The sequence below is a fragment of the Rhinolophus ferrumequinum genome, chromosome 7, assembly GCF_004115265.2.
Source record: "Rhinolophus ferrumequinum isolate MPI-CBG mRhiFer1 chromosome 7, mRhiFer1_v1.p, whole genome shotgun sequence".
NCBI lineage: Eukaryota > Metazoa > Chordata > Mammalia > Chiroptera > Rhinolophidae > Rhinolophus > Rhinolophus ferrumequinum.
In genome coordinates, this window is record NC_046290.1 from 49,087,949 (window position 1) to 49,107,272 (window position 19,324).

The 19,324-nt window shown below is 41.4% G+C and overlaps 2 protein-coding genes and 1 non-coding gene across 3 annotated transcripts in view; 2 read left to right on the forward strand and 1 right to left on the reverse strand.

Annotated features, from left to right (window-relative positions):
• Positions 1 to 1,752: 1,752 nt before the first annotated feature.
• On the forward strand, positions 1,753 to 15,979 carry F2RL1 (F2R like trypsin receptor 1). The gene is made up of 2 exons (XM_033110952.1): positions 1,753 to 1,904; positions 12,574 to 15,979. Exons 1-2 carry the CDS (start codon positions 1,823 to 1,825, stop codon positions 13,671 to 13,673), a joined length of 1,182 nt encoding a protein of 393 aa, XP_032966843.1. The 5' UTR covers positions 1,753 to 1,822; the 3' UTR covers positions 13,674 to 15,979.
• The window catches only part of CRHBP (corticotropin releasing hormone binding protein), a 77,905-nt gene continuing 60,361 nt past the window's right edge, over positions 1,781 to 19,324 (forward strand). The window contains exon 1 of the mRNA XM_033110953.1: positions 1,781 to 1,904. The gene's annotated coding sequence lies outside the window, so the exon portion shown is untranslated. The remainder of the gene's footprint in view (positions 1,905 to 19,324) is intronic.
• TRNAS-ACU (transfer RNA serine (anticodon ACU)) lies at positions 7,478 to 7,551 on the reverse strand. Its single transcript has one exon. It is a non-coding gene; the product is annotated as a tRNA-Ser (tRNA).

The window sequence follows — 19,324 nt, forward strand, 5'->3', positions numbered from 1 at the left end:
TTTTATTGGGGATATGGTTAAACAACTGGCTAGCATGACATTGTATATACTTTTGTCTGCCTGCATTATCTCAAACCCACATTCGTTCTATTAATTGGCCCCACAGTGGGTTCAGTAAGAGGACACAGGGCCTATATCAGATGTAAGCTCCATCCTAGAAACTCACAGGCCTAAGATTGTGGCCATTCAGTTAATGGTTCAAAACTTAGTAGTGGTTACAGGCACTGACTCACAAACTTTGGTCTTCTAGGGAGAATCACAGACTCTGAGGGCTCAAGCTCGTCACCCGGCTATCCGGACTCGCCCAAACTGGCTGGAGCTGGGGAGGAAACGCCCTCTCCCACACGCTGGACTGATGACCTGGTCTTTTGCTGCAAGCTGGGCCGTGATGTGACCCTCCACCTCACCAGGCAGGCCTGAGGACTGGGACTGGCCGGACTTGTTAGAAATGTTTCTCCACTGAGCGAAAATCAGCCTCCCACTCTGGCTTCCACCTCTTTCTGCATTCTTGGACCTACTCAAAACACATCTAATTCTCTTCGACATGCTAATCCTTCAAATATCTGAAGACAACACTCCCGTTTCTCTTTACTGCCCCTCCACTACCCAATAGTTTAAATGGATAACAGTCAACTTTATTTTTTAAAGCAAGTAAAAAGGAAGACATTACCAATATGCTGAAGGCCCTTGTGCGCTCATCACCGATCTCACACTCGTTCTATCCCCACCCCCTCTATCTGCTTATAAATGTCTTTGGTCCCTAGGATCCCAATGTGGAAAAGACCCTAGTGGAAACATTTATGGTGCAATGATTAATAGAAGACAGTGGCACTCATAGACTAGAGTTTAAATGTGGTTGACATTTACAGCCTGTATCTATAAACTGCATAACTGTGGGCAATTTATCCAACCTTTCTAAGCCCCATCTCCTCGTTTGTAAAACGGGAATAATAATCATACTTAGTGCGCAGGTTGTTTTCAGGGTTAAACTACACAGGGCTCCTAAATCATTCGCACTTCTCACTTAAAGTAACTGTTCCAACTGTTTTCTCCCCGTCCACCTCTCAGACGAGGAAATGGGCCTAGAAGGAGGTGAAGAGGTTTGTTGGAGGTCGCAGCTAGTTAACAGCAGAGCGGAAACCTATCCTACATCCCTAACCCCTCCTATCCGTACCCCTTTCTGCTCCCCACCGCTTTCTTTGGTGTCCGCAGCCATCCATTTTGCCTCTGCAGATTAAAAACGTGTCCACTCCACTGGGAAGCCTCTACCAATTACCGAGGGTAAGTGCAGTGAGCTCGAGTCTTGCTTTTTTGCCATTTAGGTAAGGGGAGGGGCGATGGACGACACTGGCTCCTCAGTAGGAATTAAAGGTGAAAGGTAGTTGTAGGCGTCGCGCAGGCCTGGAGGAACCCTCCGTCCCAGCGTTCCTACTATTTGCATTCCAATAAGGCTACTTCACCGGCCTACCCTGCCCGCGGGCGGCTCGGGCTGGCTGGGAACTGCAGCTCGTCCACCCGGAGCCGGGAGGGCGGCGAGTGGCGGGGTAGCTCGGAGCCTGGAGGCCCCGGGCCGAGCCCGAGCGCCTGACAGCTGAAGGGGCGGGACGGGGCCGCGGGTTTGGCCCCTGGGCGTGGCCTCGCGCAGGTGCTGGAGCGGCTGGGGTTTCACTGAAACTTATCAGGCTCTGGGAAGGCGCGCGCAGCGGCTCCAGTTAGGGGCAGGTGAGAGAGTGGCTTTCTCTTCCACCCGCGAGTGGAGCTCTGAGTTTTGAATCAGTGGCGGCGAATTCCTCGCTCGCCCGGCGTCCGGGTTGTTGGAAGAATGCGAAGCCCGAGCGCGGCATGGCTGCTGGGGAGCGCCATCCTGCTGGCGGCCTCTGCCTCGGGTGACCGCACGATCCAAGGTGAGAAACGGCCGCGGAGGGCTCGTGCCGCTAAGGAGCAGGGATTCTGGGCACTGTCGGCAGGTGGGGGAAGTGGGCCAGTGCGCGCAGGGTGTTCTGCTGCCTCCGAGCACCTCCCGTACACTCCACAGTCTCCTCTCCGCCGCTTTCACGGGGGATCCCCGCGTTCAGGGAGCCACCGAATGAGACAATCCCAAGAGGCTGAAGTTCACGGAGGGAAGGGAAAGGAGTGCTCGAGTCTAAAGGCTACTTAGAGGACTCCCACGGGTTGGCTTCTTTGCAAACACTAGGTCATTAAGGAGCTTTTCGCACACCCTGGCGACTTCCTCCGGGCTGGTCCCAGGGGACCCCTGGAGTTATGAGTTGATGGATCGGAGCGGGGTTGAGTGGGTGGGAGCCCCGCGGCCAAGAACCTCGCTTCTTGCAACCCCTTTAGCCTTTGGAGCTCCCTCTTTGGGAACGGCCCACGGGGTTAAAGACCCACCGGCCCGCAGCTCCCCTGGCACCATGCACCGCTCGGTATGGAAGTCAGGGCCGGCCCCCGCCGGGTTCTCGCGGTAACCGGCGCTTTGCTTCAAGTTTTAGGCCAGTTGGGCATCACGCAGATTTATGGAAGTTCTTGAACTCTGCCTTATATTCGACCAGGTGATCTTAGGGCCCTGAGTTCCCGCACCCTTCTCTGTCACCCGGAGCGTGCACTGGCTGCCACTGAGATCGGAGGCTGCCAGTCCCGGGGACTGAACAGCGCGAGAGCCAACTGGGTGGTGATCAGGTGCCTAATTGTTCGCGGCTGCGGGTGACTGCCCTGCGAGTGCTCCAAGTTGTTCTGCTGGGGGTGGAATCTCCCTGGCGGAGCAGGCGTCTGAGGGCGTGGGGAATCCTTGGCCTGAGATCGCGCTGCTGTGATGCTAACAGACGCCCCACAGTTTGGGGCAGGCAGGGTTGTCTTCAAAGGGAAGTTTTTCTTTCCCTGCGAAATTTGCCGACCTGCTGTAAAGGGTCAGTTTCTCATTTTTATTCTTTTCATGAAGATATTGTAAAAGAGCATTTGAATTTGCTCTTAAAAGAGCATGTGAATTTGAATTAGATTGAAGAATGTAATTCTTTTCCCTCTGGAGTTACAGAAAAGGGGATTATGGTGTATACTTGAGAACTGCACCACTGACTACATTTTATTGTCAGCATTTATTTATTTCCGGGAGGTATTGAAAATGATTAATACTTCTCCATTTACCTTTCAGCTCCAAGTCAAGTACGGTAGTTGTTTCATTCTAGTTGTGGAGGGTGCAGCTCACGGTGGCCCATGTGGAGATCGAACCCGCAACCCTGGCATTCGGAGCATCGTGCTCTAATCAACTGAGCTAATAGGTCGCCCCTACCTTTGTCTTTTAAAGTTAGAAAGTTAAAATTGAGGAGCAAAACTTAGAATGTGCAAATACGTTTGAAAAATATGTGGGTGTAGGTGAGTCAGTGCTTTTATGATTCAGACAGTTCCTATAGGAAGTTCGTCCTGAGTATGGGCTTGTTCTTGTTTACAAAGCGACTGGGCTGGGGCTGGAGGATTCCTCCAGTATAAGGTGAACTTAATTTAACAACAGCAAAATCAAGTTACTTGTTAACCAGAACTATTTAATATTGCATTTGGGTTGTTTTGTTTTGTTCCATCTTCATACTTTGATTCCCTTGTAGGGTAAGGTTCCTGAAGTGTTACTTAAGTAACAGACTTTAGGTAGATGGAGCTTTCCTCCCAACTTGAAACTAAATTAATTTTGATAAAGAAATAGAGCATCGCCAGAGTTTTTTTGCTTCTCAGCCCACGTCTTTGCTCATCCCCTTTTAGCTTGACCTTTACCCACGCTCCTCAATTTGCTACAGGACAGATAACAGCTTTGATTTTCTTCCCAAAGGCCTTACCCTGAAAGACTGCCTCATGAAAGGGAACTCAACCTAGAGAACAACCTTCTCGTTTTACATAGGCAGCCCACGGAATTTGTGGGGGGCAAGGAAAAACATTCCATCAGACTCTGCTTTCTTTCCTATTTGTCACAACAGTAATTGATAATGACTTTTGTAAATAAGTTTAATCTGTCTCCCCACTGGATCCTAAACTCTTGGAGGCCAGGGACCCTTGCGTCATCTCCATTGCCATGGTCCAGCACGCTCATTATTTAAAGGACTTCAGTAAATAGCAAATGAAGAGTGAAATGAGGGGACTTGCCCAGAGAGACCTGGCAGGTTGATGGCAGTTGGGCATTTAAATCAGCTTTTTTCAGGCACTGATTTCTTTCTACCACATTGTAAGCTTGGGAAGGCCCCTGTGATGCAGTCATTCCTTTTTTTTTCTTTTGGAGACTGAAACTTCTGTTCTCTTTGTAATTGGTTTTTAGTGATACAAGTAATATGTGATTGCTACAGAGGAAAAATGAGAAAAAAAGGAAAAGTTTAATTAAGTCACCCTCAGTACCCAAGAAACCATGCTCACATTTTGGTTTATATCCTTTTCCATGCTTTCATGCATCCATGCATAAAATATGTATTCACAAATATAGAAAGTCTTTATATGCAAGTATGGGATTAAATAAACCATTAGCATGTCAGTAACTATAAAACATTTTTAATGACTCTAAAACATGTTGTAGGAGAATGTGTCATAATTTTTAAATTGGTCCTGTTGATAGACAACATGGGGTATTTCCACTGTCTCATAATAAGAGAGAATACTATAATGAGCATGAAGATGGGATTTTGAATTTGTGGTTTTGGTTCCTTTGCTTGCCTTGTAGTTACTAATTAACCTTGATAGGCGATGTTTTAGTGAAGTCTGTGTTTGACTTTCTTATGGTTTTATTAGCAAGACAAGTGTTGAGGGAAACAGTTCATCCTGAAAAAAACACATGAGAATGTATTAAGTGTACCCAGGGAGGGGTATTTGGCAACTGAACTTTTTATTTTTCAGTCTCTGCTCCTAAAGGAGATTTGGAGTGAGGAGAGATAGTAGGGAAAAGGACACAAGAGGAAAGTTAACACAAATAAGTAGTTGCTCTACCCTTGGTTTGGTGGGGCGTGTAGGCTGCAGGAAGATGCTTAAAATAACAAAGAACAAGTGCTATGAAAGTTGAAAGTTTTATATGCACTTTTTTTCAAAATTGTACAATTCAGAAGGGTTATAAAAAAGTGAAAACTCCATTCTCTCCCCTCTCCACTCTCAACAGACTTCTCTATGCACAGATATATTTTGTAACAATAGAAAGATTGTACTACACATGCCGTCCTATAATTTATTTATTTAACCTGGTTAATCTATTCATGGTCAGTGTGTAGAAATCTGTCCATACTTTCATAGGGGGAATATTATTCATTGTATAAATATCATAAATTATTGAACTAGTCAGGCACCACTCAATGATGGGGATACTCTGAGAAATGGGTCATCAGGCGATTTCGTCGTTGTTCGAACATCATAGAGGCACCTTCACAAACCTAGATGGTAGAGCCTACGACACCCCTACGCTGGATGGTATAGCCTATTGCTCCTAGGCTACAAGGCTATACAGCGTGTTACTATACAAATAAACAAAATTAAAACAAGCACAAGAGAAAAGGATGCAATCAAGAGACGCAGTAAACACAGAATGTATGAGGCTGCTGCTGGTGTAACACAGCATACTGTTTTACAGCAAAGTCTTTTTAGAAGTAGAGTACACTCTAAAATAATGATGAAAAGTATAGTATAGTAAATACATAAACTAATAACAGTCCTTTATTATCATTATCAAGTAATATGTACTGTACATAATTGTACGTGCTATACTTTTATACGACTGGCAGCCCAGTAGTTTTGTTTACACCAGCATCACCACAAACATGTAATGCATTGCACTATGATGTCATTAGGTGATAGGGATTTTTCTGCTCTATTATCATCTTACGGGACCACCATCTTTTATGCGGTCTGTCTTTCAACTGTTGTACGGTACACGACTGATGTCACTTTTTTTAAAAAAAAACATGCAGTAGTTCCTCTGATTCTTTTTTTTTGTACATTTTTTTTTTTTAATTGGGGAAAGGGAATAGGACTTTAGTGGGGAACAGTGTGTACTTCCAGAACTTTCTTCCAAGTCAAGTTGTTGTCCTTTCAATCTTAGTTGTGGAAGGTGCCGTTCAGTTTCAAGTTGTTGTCCTTTCAGTCTTAGTTGTGGAGGGCGCAGCTCAGCTCCAGGTCCAGTTGCTGTTGCTAGTTGCAGGGGGCACAGCCCACCATTCCTTGCGGGAGTCCAACCGGCAACCTTGTGGTTGAGAGGACGCGCTCCAACCAACTGAGCCATCCGGGAGCTCAGCAGCAGCTCAGCTCAAGGTGCCGTGTTTAATCATAGTTGCAGGGGGCAGAGCCCACCATCCCTTGCGGGACTCGAGGAGTTGAACTGGCAACCTTGTGCTTGAGAGCCCACTGGCCCATGTGGGAATCGAACCAGCTGCCTTTGGAGTTAGGAGCATGGAGCTCTAACCACCTGAGCCACCGGGCCGGTCCTGTTGTCACTTTTTTGATGGGTGTTGAGACTAATACTTTTGTTTTACCATGATAAACAGTATTCTAGTAAATATTCTTGCAATTTCTTATTATTCTTGCAATATTCTTGTAATATTCTTAAATATTCATGCAATATTTTTGTGCCCGTTAGCTAGAATTTATACAGGACAAATTCCTAGAAATAAGTTGATAGGTCATAGGGAAAGTGCACTTTAAATTTTACATATTTTGCCCAATTGCCTACCAAAAAGATTATACCAGTTTAAACTCCTTTGAAAAAGAAACCCAGCAATATGTGGAGATATGAAGTAAAAAAAGAAAATTCTCTCTTCCCCAGCCATTTTACTCCAGGGAGATGGCCATTATTTATAGTTTGGGTATCTTTCTAGACTTCAGATTTTGCAAATAAATGATAATGTTGTTATGCAGATGGAAGCATATTCTGCCACTGCTTTTTTCAATTGACAGTATGTCGTGGCTCTCTTTCCATGTCAATATTTATTGAATAGTATAGTGTCTACTATTGAGGCAAGGGACTCTGCTTCGGATATGGTGAGCTAAGAATGGGGGGCTGGTGAGCATTGCTTGTTTCCTGTTTGTTTGTAGTTGAGGTGGGCATGCTGCCTTGAGCATCTTTGGGTGTGTCTTCTTGCATACTTCCGCAAGGATTGTTGATTACAACCCCCAAATGAGGATGCTTTTGTAGCCAGTTTCTTTATGCATTTCAATTCCATATGTGCATTTAATTTTTTCTCCCCTCTCTGAATTGAAGTGATTTTACAGATGGGTTATACAGTTGGGAGCAGATAGCATCAGTTCTAGATAAGAGTTTGGTGAATGGTATAGGACACTGTACAGGGTAAAAAAGTCTGTGCTCTGTGCTAAAAGGGCTTCAGGGCCCTTTGAGCAGCATCTTGACATTTACCAGTGTTTTATCACTTAGGCAGCATGCTGCTTCTGTGCTCTGCAACTGGCCAACAGGCACAATGACCACAGTTAACATGAACGATTTTTTAAATTTTTTTAAGGAGGGCGCAGCTCACAGTGGCCCGTGCGGGGATCGAACCTGCAACCTTGGTGTTAGTAGCACCACACTCTAACAAACTGAACTAACTGGCCACCCCATGAACAATATTTTTGGTTGAGACCATTCATGGTTTATGTTGGAATATTCTCAGAATTTCCTTCCTAACTTCCTTCCTTCCTTCCTTCCTTCTTTGTTTCCTTCCTCCCTCCCTCCCTCCCTGCCTACCTCCCTCCCTTCCCACCTCTGTCTCTATGCCTCCCTCCCTTTCTTATTTTAGTATTTCTTGCTCTTTTTCCCATCTTTATTTTACTATTTTCATTTTAAAAAATTGTGATCTCTCTTTCTATGAACTTTCCTGACCTGGTATGTATTGGTTTTTATGGAAAATTTAAAATATGAAAGAAGAATATTACAGTGAATGCCATGTCCCTTCACTCAGCTTTGATGACTATACCTCAGTCTACTTCCTGCCCTCCTCCCATGTTATTTATTTAACAGTTTTATTAAGATAATTTGCATACCGTACAATTCACCCATTTAAACTCTATAATTCAATAACTTTTAGAATTTTCAGTGTTGTACAAGGTGTGATAAAAAAATGCAGTGAATATTTAAATGTTAAAAATTTATTACAGTAAAAGACACACTGCCCTCAAAATATGCCCCCTCGCTTCAAACACACTTATCTCATCATTCTTGCCACTTTCTGAAGCAGTTCTGGGAGTCCTCTTTCGTGAGTGTCTTTAGTTGTGCTGTCGTGGCTGTCTCGATGCCCTGAATTGATTCAAAACATTTTCCTTTCATGGTCATTTTGACTTTGGGGAAGAGCCAGAAGTTGCATGGTGCGAGATCCAGTGAATGAGGTAGATGGGGACACACCAAATGTTTTTATTGGACAGAAATTGCAGAACTAAAAGGGATGTGTGAACACAGAGCATTGTCATGATGGAGGATGAAGTAAAGACACTCCTGAAAGAGGACTTCCAGAACTGCTTCAGAAAGTGGCAAGAATGATGGGATAAGTGTGTTCAAAGTGAGGGGGAGTATTTTGAGAGGGATTAATGGCAATGTGTCTTTTACTGTAATGAATTTTTTAATTCAAACATTCACCGTATCTTTTAATCACATTTTGTATATCCATTACTACAATTAACTTTAAGACATTTTTGTTACCCCAAAAGAACACGCCATTCCACTCCTTGGATCTGACCCCCAATCTCCCCATTCCCCAGTCCCTGGCAACCATTAATTTACTTTTTGTCTATGGATTGGCCTATTCAGGACTTATGACATAAATGAAATCATACAATACATGTTCCTTTGTAACTGGCTTTTTCTTTTTCTTTTTAATTTATTGGGGTGACAGTTGTTAGTGAAATTACATGGATTTCAGGTGTACAATTCTGTATTACATCATCTATAAATCCCATTGTGTGTTCACCACCCAGACTCAGTTCTCCTTCCATCACCATATATTCGATCCCCCATACCCTCATCTCCCACCCCCCACCCCCTTAACTGGCTTTTTTCACTTCGCATAATCTTTTCTAGGTTCCTCTACATGGCAGCATATATCAGTACTTCATTTCCTTTTATTGCCAAATAATATTCCATTGTATGTATATACTACATATTGTTTATTCATTCCTTTGTTGATAGACTTTTGGGTTATTTCTACTTTTTGGCTCTTATGGATAGTGCTACTGTATAAGTTTTTGTGTGGACATGCGTTTTCATTTGTCTTGGATATATACCTAGGAATTTCTGGGTTACTTAGCAACTCTATTTAACCATTTGAGGAACTGCCAGATTGTTTTCCACAGCAGCTGCACCATTTTACATTCCCACCAATCGTGTCTCGGAGTTCCAATCCTTGTGTTATTTTGAAATAAATCCAGATATAATTTCATCTTAAAATACTTCAAAATGTATTAATAAAAGATGAAGATTTCTTTTTCAAGCATAACCACTAACAATAATTTCTTAATATAATCAAATATTCAGTCAGTGTTCAAATTTTTAGTTATCTCTAAATTTCATAAACATTATTGTAATAGTTTGTTTGAATCAGGGTCCCAATAAGGTCCATGTATTATGTAAGGTTTGTATGTCTTTTAAATATTTTCATCTACAAGGATTAGCTCCACACCTCTTTCTCTTTTTATTTGTGCCTTGTAATTTATTTTGCCTTTGAAGAAACTAGGTCTTTTATCCTGTAGCAGTCTCCACAGTCCGGATTTTGTTGACCACATGCTTGTGGTGTTATTTGACATGTCCCATTGTCTCCTTTATTTCCATTGAAATGGTGATTGGATCCAGGTGCTTGATCAGATTTAGGTTTTGTTCTTTTGGTTTTTTTGCAAGGTTACTTCACAAGTGCTTCTTCCCGTAGGAGACACATTAATATCTGGTTATCATTTTTTGTAATGCTAATAGCTGTGAACAATCAATGCCTCGATTTTCCTTCCTTTTATAAAGCAAGTTGTAAGACTTTATTTTTGATAGTAAAGGGAAAGAAATGGGTTTCCTTTGTGGTAATTAATTCTATAATCTCGGTGGCTCTATGTCCTACGGAAATGCAGGATAACTTATTGAATTGTTTCTGGTGGGTTATTTCTGGGATAGATGTCCTAGCTCTTTGAATGGAAGAGTTTCTCGGAACACTAGTACACTATTCACAGTTACCAGCTTTGCCACAGGATTCTCTTACACCTCTGAGAGCCTTCTAGAACATGTTGATATTAATACAAATAAGTATATAAATTGTTGGAGGAGGGGCTAACTTAAAGAAGGCGATTTTTTTAAATGGTAAACTTTTATGTTTAAAATTTTTTTGTTTGAGAAAATATGTTGTGTGGAGTCAGCACAGGTTATGTTGGTCTCCATGGATTCTAACATGTAACCTCAGGTGCAGTGTGGTATAGTGGTTAGAGTCATGGGTTCTAGAAATGGACTACCTCGGGTTGAATCCTGACTCTCCTACCTGACACCTGTTTAATCTTGGGAAAGTTACTCAATTTTTTTGTGCTTCAGTTTCTGCATCTATAAAATGGTGTGGCTTGCTGCACTTTTCCCTCCATCACAGGTATATGGAGCACCTGCTTTATATCCAGCGCTATGCCAATGGCTGTGGGGACCATAAAGGAATTATACAGGGGCCCTTATTATTTTGTATTTTGGGGCCTGTAACTGCATTGGCATTGTTCCCCTGGGGTGCTTCAAAATTGGTCATTCCACAAACTGATTTTGAAAAATACGGAAATGGTTCATGAAATCAATGTAGAGGGTGGTAACTGGCTTTTTATAAGAATGAAATAGAACACTATAGAAATTATCAGAGTGTACCCTGCATAATAAGGGTAATTATTATTTGGGGAAACTTTTCTTTCATTTATGGATATTTGTTTTGGAACTAGGTTACCATACAGAATATGGGTTATATTCTTGCCATGGGTTATAAGCAAGCATATGAAGAACACTATAATATGCAGGATTATTTCTACTTAAAAATAATTCATGTTCTTTTTAAAAAATTATTTAAAAAATTGGAACAAGAGCTAGGTCTATCCTAAGTATAGTAGTTTCCTGTGCTATGACAAATTGCTACAAGCTGATGGCTTAACAAACAGCTATTTATCTGCTCCAAGATGTGGAGGCCAGAAATCTGAAATCAAGGTGTTGGCATCTCTGAAGGTTCCGGGGGAGAAGCAAGTCCTTGTCTCCTCCAGCTTCTGGTGGCTGTTGGAATTTCTTGGCATTCCTCAGCATTCCTCCAGTCTCTGCCTTCCTTTTCCTTTTCACATCAGTTTCTCCTCTCTTCTTTTTTGTCTCTCAAATCTCCCTCAGCCTTTCTTCTTATAAAGACACTTGCCAATGGACTTAGGGCCCACTTGGATAATTCAGGACGGTCTTCTCATCTCAAGATCCTTCATTACATCTATAGAGATCCTTTTTCTAAGTAAGATAGTAATCACAAATGCTAGGGATTAGGGCATGGACATCTTTTGGGGTTCTTGGGGGGCACCACTCAACCTGCTACACTAATTGAAAAGTGAAGTGTTGCTCTCCATACCCTCCAGTCATCCACCCAGGCCAAGCACTGTCAGTCCTTAACAGAAGGCGTAAGTGAAGTGAATCATCCTGTTGGACATGAGTGCAGAGTTCGAAAAGGAAAAAGTGATGACGAAGCATAAAAATTGTCAGATAAACTCATGAGTAAGTTTAACAACCTCAAAGTGATACACTTGGCTCTGTTTTCTCTGGATGGTGAAGGCCTACTGTTTCTCAGAATTAAAGTAAGATTCCTCAGTGTCTTGAAATTGTCCCTTCATTTCTTTTGCAGGTCCATGAGCATTTGGTTGGGACAGGTTGTAGGCTAGGTATGTCATTTATTTGTTTCTGGTGTCTAAAGTTTAATTCATAATATTGGGATGAGAGCGTAAGTTGTTAAAGCTAGCCATGTTCCTTGCTTGAAAGTCAGAACACAAATTTGTCTTTGGTACATGCACCCATCCAGTGACCTTGAGGCCAGAAAACTTGCTTGCCATCTGGTCTCCACGGGAAGTTCCCCTGGAGGCCCACACAGAAGCGGGGAATCCCGCCTGGCCGAGGCTGTCCTTGTGGGTGGAAAGGGAATGTCTCTTGTGTTCCTAGGAATTTCCCTATGTAATGCTGAGGAATGCCAAGAAACTCCAACAGCCACCACCAGTAGCTGGAGGAGACACGGAATGACTGATAGGCCAGGCTGGATCATGTCTTGACCAGAGTGAAATGGCCATTATAAGGACAGTTAGGAACTAATGAATGTAGACAGTTTGTAAAAATAAATTGAAATACTGTCAGTTTTTTTTGGGGATTCAAAGAAATCAATGTTATGTTCCACACATACTTCATAACCCTCTGATAAAAAAAACTCATTATAAAACAAAACAAAGAAACAAATAAAACCAGGTAATACAAATGCCAGTAATCCCATCACCCAAAGAAAACCTCTGTAAGCATTTTGTGTACTCCTTCTATCTTTATATAAAGTGCTTTTACTTGAACATACCAGCATTACTGCTGAAACATTGATTTCAGTAATGACCCTTGTCTGCCTTGCCTTTCTTGTACAGGCTTCAATAGATCCTCTAAAGGAAGAAGTCTCATTGGTAAGACTGACTCATCTCTGATCTCTGGGAAAGTGGATCCAGGCTTTTCCATCGATGAGTTTTCTGCCTCCATCCTCACTGGAAAACTGACTACTGTCTTTCTTCCAATTGTCTACACGATTGTATTTATAGTTGGTTTGCCAAGTAATGGCATGGCCCTGTGGGTTTTTCTTTTCCGAACAAAGAAAAAGCACCCCGCTGTGATTTACATGGCCAATCTGGCCTTGGCAGATCTACTTTCTATCATCTGGTTCCCTCTGAAGATTGCCTATCATATCCATGGCAACAACTGGATTTACGGGGAAGCGCTTTGCAAGGTACTCATTGGCTTTTTCTACGGCAACATGTATTGTTCCATTCTCTTTATGACCTGCCTCAGCGTGCAGAGGTACTGGGTTATCGTGAACCCCATTGTGCATGCCAGGAAGAAGGCCAACATTGCCATTGGTGTCTCCCTGGGAATATGGCTGCTGATTCTGCTGGTTACCATCCCCTTGTATGTCGTGAAGCAGACCAGTCACATCCCAGCCCTTAACATCACGACCTGTCACGATGTTTTGCCTGAGGAGGTGTTGGTGGCGGACATGTTCAATTATTTCCTCTCTCTGGCCATTGGAATCTTTCTGTTCCCAGCCTTCCTCACAGCTTCTGCCTATGTGCTGATGATCAGAACACTTCGATCTTCTGCCATAGATGAAAACTCGGGAAAGAAGAGGAGGAGAGCCATCAAACTCATTGTCACCGTCCTGGCCATGTACCTGATCTGCTTCACTCCTAGTAACCTCCTGCTTGTGGTGCATTATTTCCTGATTAAACAGCGGGGCCAGAGCCATGTGTATGCCCTGTACATCGCAGCCCTCTGCCTCTCCACCCTCAATAGCTGCATTGACCCCTTTGTCTATTACTTTGTGTCACAGGACTTCAGGGATCATGCAAAGAATGCTGTCCTTTGCCGAAGCGTACGCACGGTAAAGCGGATGCAAATATCCCTCTCATCTAAGAAATCCTCCAGGAAATCCAGCTCTTACTCTTCAAGTTCAACCACAGTTAAAACCTCCTACTGAGTTTTCCAGCTCCTCTGGTGGAAGTTTTACAAGAGAGTTTGGAGCCTGCTTAATGTGGTGGGGATGTTTCTGTTGTTTCCTAAGCCAAGCAGTTCTCACCACATACCATGTATATGCAGCCACTCTCAGGATTGCTGGAAGCTTCCCTATTTGCATGAGGAAAACCCCCAAATTACATGGATGTCAGTTTCAGAATTCCTCTACTCAGATGCTCCCGGAAATGGAACTTACAGAAACAGACTTTTTAGAAGGTGGCGAAAACACAGAAACCAAGTGACTTGCAAAAAAAAACTAGTTTTGGTGTGAAGACTAACTTCTTAGCTGAAATCCATTTCTTGTACATCAATCACAGTCTTCTTAGGGCTTAAGGGCCCTCAGAGATGATCAGTCCACTTGACTGACTTGACAGATGTGGAAAAGAAAAGGTGAAGGGGCTGTCCAGAGTCCAGAGTCGGGTTTCCAGCCAATGGCAGCAAATTAGCATTGGACAGCAGAATTGGTCATGGGCGTTCTTTTACCACTCATCGAAATCCTTGAGTATCTTGTTTAAAAATGAATGTTCGTCAGACTTAGGAATGAGAGCTCAGAGTCTGGGAACAGAGCCCAGGAACCTGCATTTTAACAATCCTCTGCCTGATGCTCACACACAACAAGGTTTGTGAACCACTGGTCTGGGTGCTGCATCCACTTGACAAGGTGCCATGGTGGTTTTTAAACGAAAAGCAAACAGAATGCTTTGTGTCTCTTTTTTTGTTCAGCTTGTAATGAAATCTGTTGACTTATTGGGGCTTTCAATTTCTTTATTAATCTTTTGAGCTTTTGTATGTATCATTGTCAATTCAAGGAAAATACAATAAGGATTTAAAAAATGGAAATACAGATTTTTGTGTAACTTTTTATTGACTTCAGCAAACTCTTCAGGTAGTCCGAGTTTTACAACTGAGAATACAAGTGCCCATGTAGTATTGTAAGGAATTATTGTTAGACTATTTATTGTCAGTTTTGTTCTCTTGCTATCAAATATGAAGTTATAAAGTCTTCATTGGTTTTGAACCACATCTGTTTGGAAAAGAACAGTAAGATAGATGTGATTTGCAATATATTTAAGAGGTACTTGACTCCAAACTGACCTTATATAACTGTTGTATTTGTGATTTTTTGAAAGTTTATCTTATTGTATGATTTATAAATAACACCTGAATTTTTTTCACAACTTATTTCTGTGCATGCTCGTGTGTGTGGTGTGTGGGGGTGTTTGAAGGAAGGAAAGTAATAAGGGAAGCAACAACATCGCTCTTCTAAGAAGAAATGATGTGATACACATTTTTACATAAATAGGATCGTACTGTACATATTGCTCTCTGATAATTGTTTTTCATTTAACCCCATTTTAGAGTTCTTTCTATGTCTGCATCTATAGGTTGCAGTTTTAAAGGATATAGACTATTTAATATTTTGCATATATTGTGATGTATTTAGTCATTTCCCTACCTGTGGTTCCTGAAGTTGTCCCTCCTCCCCTTTGTGCAGACATCTTTGTGAATATTTCTGTAGGATGAGTTCCTGGAAGTTGAATGGCCAGCTGAAAAGTTAGATGCCTGTTTTAAATTTTGGTAACTCTTGCCAGATGGCCTTCAGTAATTTATACTTCTACCAAAAAATACATTTGTACCAATTTTCTGAAATGCTCATCCATACTTGATCTACCAGTCTTCTGAAATTTTACCAATCTGATTGGGGGCGAAAAAAACCTCAACTCTTAATTTGTATTGAAGCAGCATAGCCTAGTGGCTAAGAGTGCAGGTCCTGAGCTGCCAGGCAGGGCTGAATTCTGACTCCTTCAATTTTTTGTTTTGTTAACTTAGGGAAGCTACTTCTCTGTGTCTCAGTTTCCTCATCTGTAAAATGATGACGATAATATCTTCCTCATAGAGTTATTAGGATTAAATGTTTGGCACATTTATGTGCTCATAAATATATAATTTGTTATATTATGCCTCTGTCTGCTAATGAGATCTCATTTCTGATCTGTCACTTTTTTACTTCAGTGCCAGTTGTATCCTGCCTTCCTTGCTTTCTCTGCTTTGAGTTTCCTAGCAGGCTTGTGAGGTTGTCCCATTTTACAGGTAAGAAAGCAAAAGATGGTGGATACAGGATAAAAGGGAGCAGAAACAAATGGCTCACATGCCTTGCAGGTGGTCTATGGGCTGATTCAGTGGAAAAAAATTTTTTGGTATTTGCCATTTCTTTATTAGTCATTTTTATAATACATGCTGATGTTAAAAAACAAACTGAACAAAAATATATAAATAAAAAATTTTCTTTGCCACCTGTGCCCTTTCTCATTTCTCAGAGGCTAATTTTTATATTTCTACACAATATATTCTTCAAATAAGAATGAATATATTAAAATAAGAATGAGTATATGTATATACGTATATATGTATATATATAAATAAAATCAGCTTCTAAATCAGTTCATATGGATCTTCCTCATTTTTAATGACTAGGTAGTAGTCTATGTATGGATAATCAGAATGTAATCATTATATTATTGAAGATGAGGTATTTTTCTTGGTTCATTTTTACCGAGTTTTTAAATCTGTATTAAGAAGTGTAAAAGAAAGGATTTGAAACATAGAACTATAAGAATGTTTGCTGAAGCAAAAGCTTTTCAAATCATTTTTGTTTCTTGTGCCTTTGAGAAATGGCTTAGGAAGTCCCTGGTTTACCTGAGTTAGGCCCCGATTGCACGGATGAGGAACTCCAGGTCTGAGCAGAGAAGTGCCCTGGACATGGTTGTCCTTGCTCTTGCCTTAGCAATCTGATTGTGGTCTGATTTTTCTAAACTATGTGAAATTTTGAATATTTTTCATTCCACTGGCTCCATTTACTAAAAGAGGGCTCTCTTAATGTGGATTTGTGTCCCACTGTGCGGAACACATGCTAAACTGACTTGATTGGAGTTGTTTTAGTGGGCATTTCCTTATATGTCAGTTTGATTGTTTGCAGCAGGAGTTTCAGCCAGGATTCCATAAATCCTGGGGCTATAATCTCATCAGTATGCATAGTTGAGTGATTACATCTTTGTTCCTGTAACTTTCACCCTTTGGAGGCCCCTGCTAGGACTGGCATGAATATATTACCGAATCAAAGGTACAGTTTGTCACTGCAGTTCCAAGTCTCTTTGATTAACATCGGTTTGTGCTGCAGAGTTTGGATGTCTTAAAAGAGAAGGTTCTGATTCCACACTAGTCAAAGGCATATGTCTAGTTTTCCCCACCCACTTCCAATTCTGAAATAGAAAAAAACAAACCCTGAGGAATTGAGTCCTCTCTTTTATTCGAAACTTAGAACTTCACTGAGATGGTTGTTCTGTTTAAATGTAAATAATTGGAGTCACTCTTTGGAAATGTCTTTATTGAGGGCGAGTATGAAGAATTCTGTGGTTTGGATATGAGCTGCCCTGGCCTCTACCAGTTGGTCAATCTATGGAATATTTACCAGCTTCTATCTTTATTGGTGAGAAATTAGGCACAACTGGAGTTATGCCTAATGCAGAAACGACGGCATAAGCCTGTGGGCTCCATCACAAACTCTAAGCAAACCATCAGCACCCAGCAGTTGTCTGAGTGGCTCGTTTGTTCATCTTGTAAAGAGTTGTTATAATATTATTGCTCTATTAAATACAAATAATTAAATCAGGATTCCTACCTTAGCAGCAGTCCAGTCGTGGGACTTAATGTTCTCAGTGAAATGCATCAATCTTAAAAACAGAAATAACCAGCGGCAGCCAGTTAGCTCAGTTTGTTAGAGCTTGGTGCTCTTAACAAGGTTGCCGGTTCCATCCCCACAGGGGCCACTGTGAGCTGCGCCCTCCACAACTAGATTGAAACAACTACTTGACTTGGAGCTGATGGGTCCTGGAAAACACACTTAAATAAATAAAAGTTTAAAAACAAAACAAAACAGAAACAACCAGTCCTCCAGTATTTGGCCTACTCAAAAGCCTTTAAGGTCTTCAGTGTGGGAAAAAGTCAAGGAAAACAAAGGACAAGAAGGCTTAGGAAGGGCCATTATTTTGGCTTATCCCTCTTAACACTGTTACACTTAAATCTTTTAAAAAGTAAATATTTTAAGATCATAAAAGAAATAAGTAGTTATTGTAAATAAGTCTGAGAATATAAGAGCATATAGTTAGAAGTGAACATATCCTCTCCCTACCTATCATGTCAGAATCCAGTTACTTCTTTTGTATATTCTTTGAGATTTCTATGCAAGGGTAAACATGTGTACAAATACACTTTTTTAGTAAAAGGATTTGTATTATGTATTATATTTATACTTAACCAATTACCTCAAAAGGTAATGGCTTAAAACAACAAAAAGCATTTACTAACGTGAATAGTTTCTCTGGATCATGAATTCAGGAGCAGTTTGGCCACATGATTCTGGCTTGGGGATCTCATGTTGCAGTCATCTGAAGGCTTGACTGGGTTTGGAGGATCCACTTCCGGTGTGGTCCTCTCACAGGACTGGCAAGTTGGTGCTGGAGGTTGGCAGGAAGCCTCTGTTCCTCTCCATGTGGGCCTCTTCATAGAGCTGCTCAAGTGACCTCGTAACACAAATGTTGGCTTCCCCCAAAATGAGTGATCCAAGAGAATAAGGAAGAAGCCTTTCTTTTAGAACCTAACCTCAGAAGTCACAAAACATCACTTCTACCATCCTCTATTGGTCACACAGACTAGCTCCAATTCGATTTGGGAGAAGATTTCATAAGTGCATTAGGAGGCAAGGATCATGGGGGGCCATATTGGAAGCTGGCTACCGCAATATGTATATTATCAAAAAGAAAAAAGAAAAAATGGAGACGGAGCTGCCATGCCAGAGGAACTGCCTTGCATGTCTTATGCCTCAAATCTTTGGAGTGTTAAAACAGGACAAAATAACTTTTGGACTGGATCTAAAGCAACCATATGTCCCAAAGAATTGCCAAAGATAACAAGGAAGCAGAAATGACTACCAGACTGATTACTACTGGACAGAAAATTAAAAACACTTAGAATTAACGTTAATGTGTTGTGTTATCTGCACCAATAGAAATGCCTTCCTTTTGTTGATGTAATTGATCCCCTTTGTCATGAATACCCATTGCCTTTGTCTCCTAATTGGAACAGGGCTTCTCCCCAGTCAGTTCATCCTGAATAGCTCTCCCTTGATCCCAAATAAATGCTTGTTGCCTCTCACTCTGAAAGGCCCTTTTAGGTTGACAATATGAACATATCGTGCACATTATTTCCATATTAGCACTTATACCGTGTTTCCCCAAAAATAAGACCTAGCCAAACAATCAGCTCTAATGCGTCTTTTGGAGCAAAAATTAACATAAGACTTTTTTACTATAATATAAAACAGAGTCTTATGTTAATTTTTGCTCCAAAAGACGCATTAGAGCTGGTTGTCTGGTTAGGTCTTATTTTCGAGGAAACACGGTAGCTTGACCTCATTATTTTAAATAAATGTATCCATTGTACAGACATACTATAAGGAATCCTTGAGCTTTTGGGTAGCTTCTGGTTTTTTGCTATATTTGTATTGCTACCCATGCAATATTTGAGTGAATATCTTTTTATATGTTTATATACTTGTTC

Excerpts from the sequence above, each read along its gene's own strand:
- F2RL1 (XM_033110952.1), top strand. The coding sequence starts at position 1,823 with ATGCGAAGCCCGAGCGCGGCATGGCTGCTGGGGAGCGCCATCCTGCTG. Across the intron at positions 1,905-12,573 it reads GGGTGACCGCACGATCCAAG|GCTTCAATAGATCCTCTAAA; the intron begins GTGAGAAACGGC and ends TTTCTTGTACAG.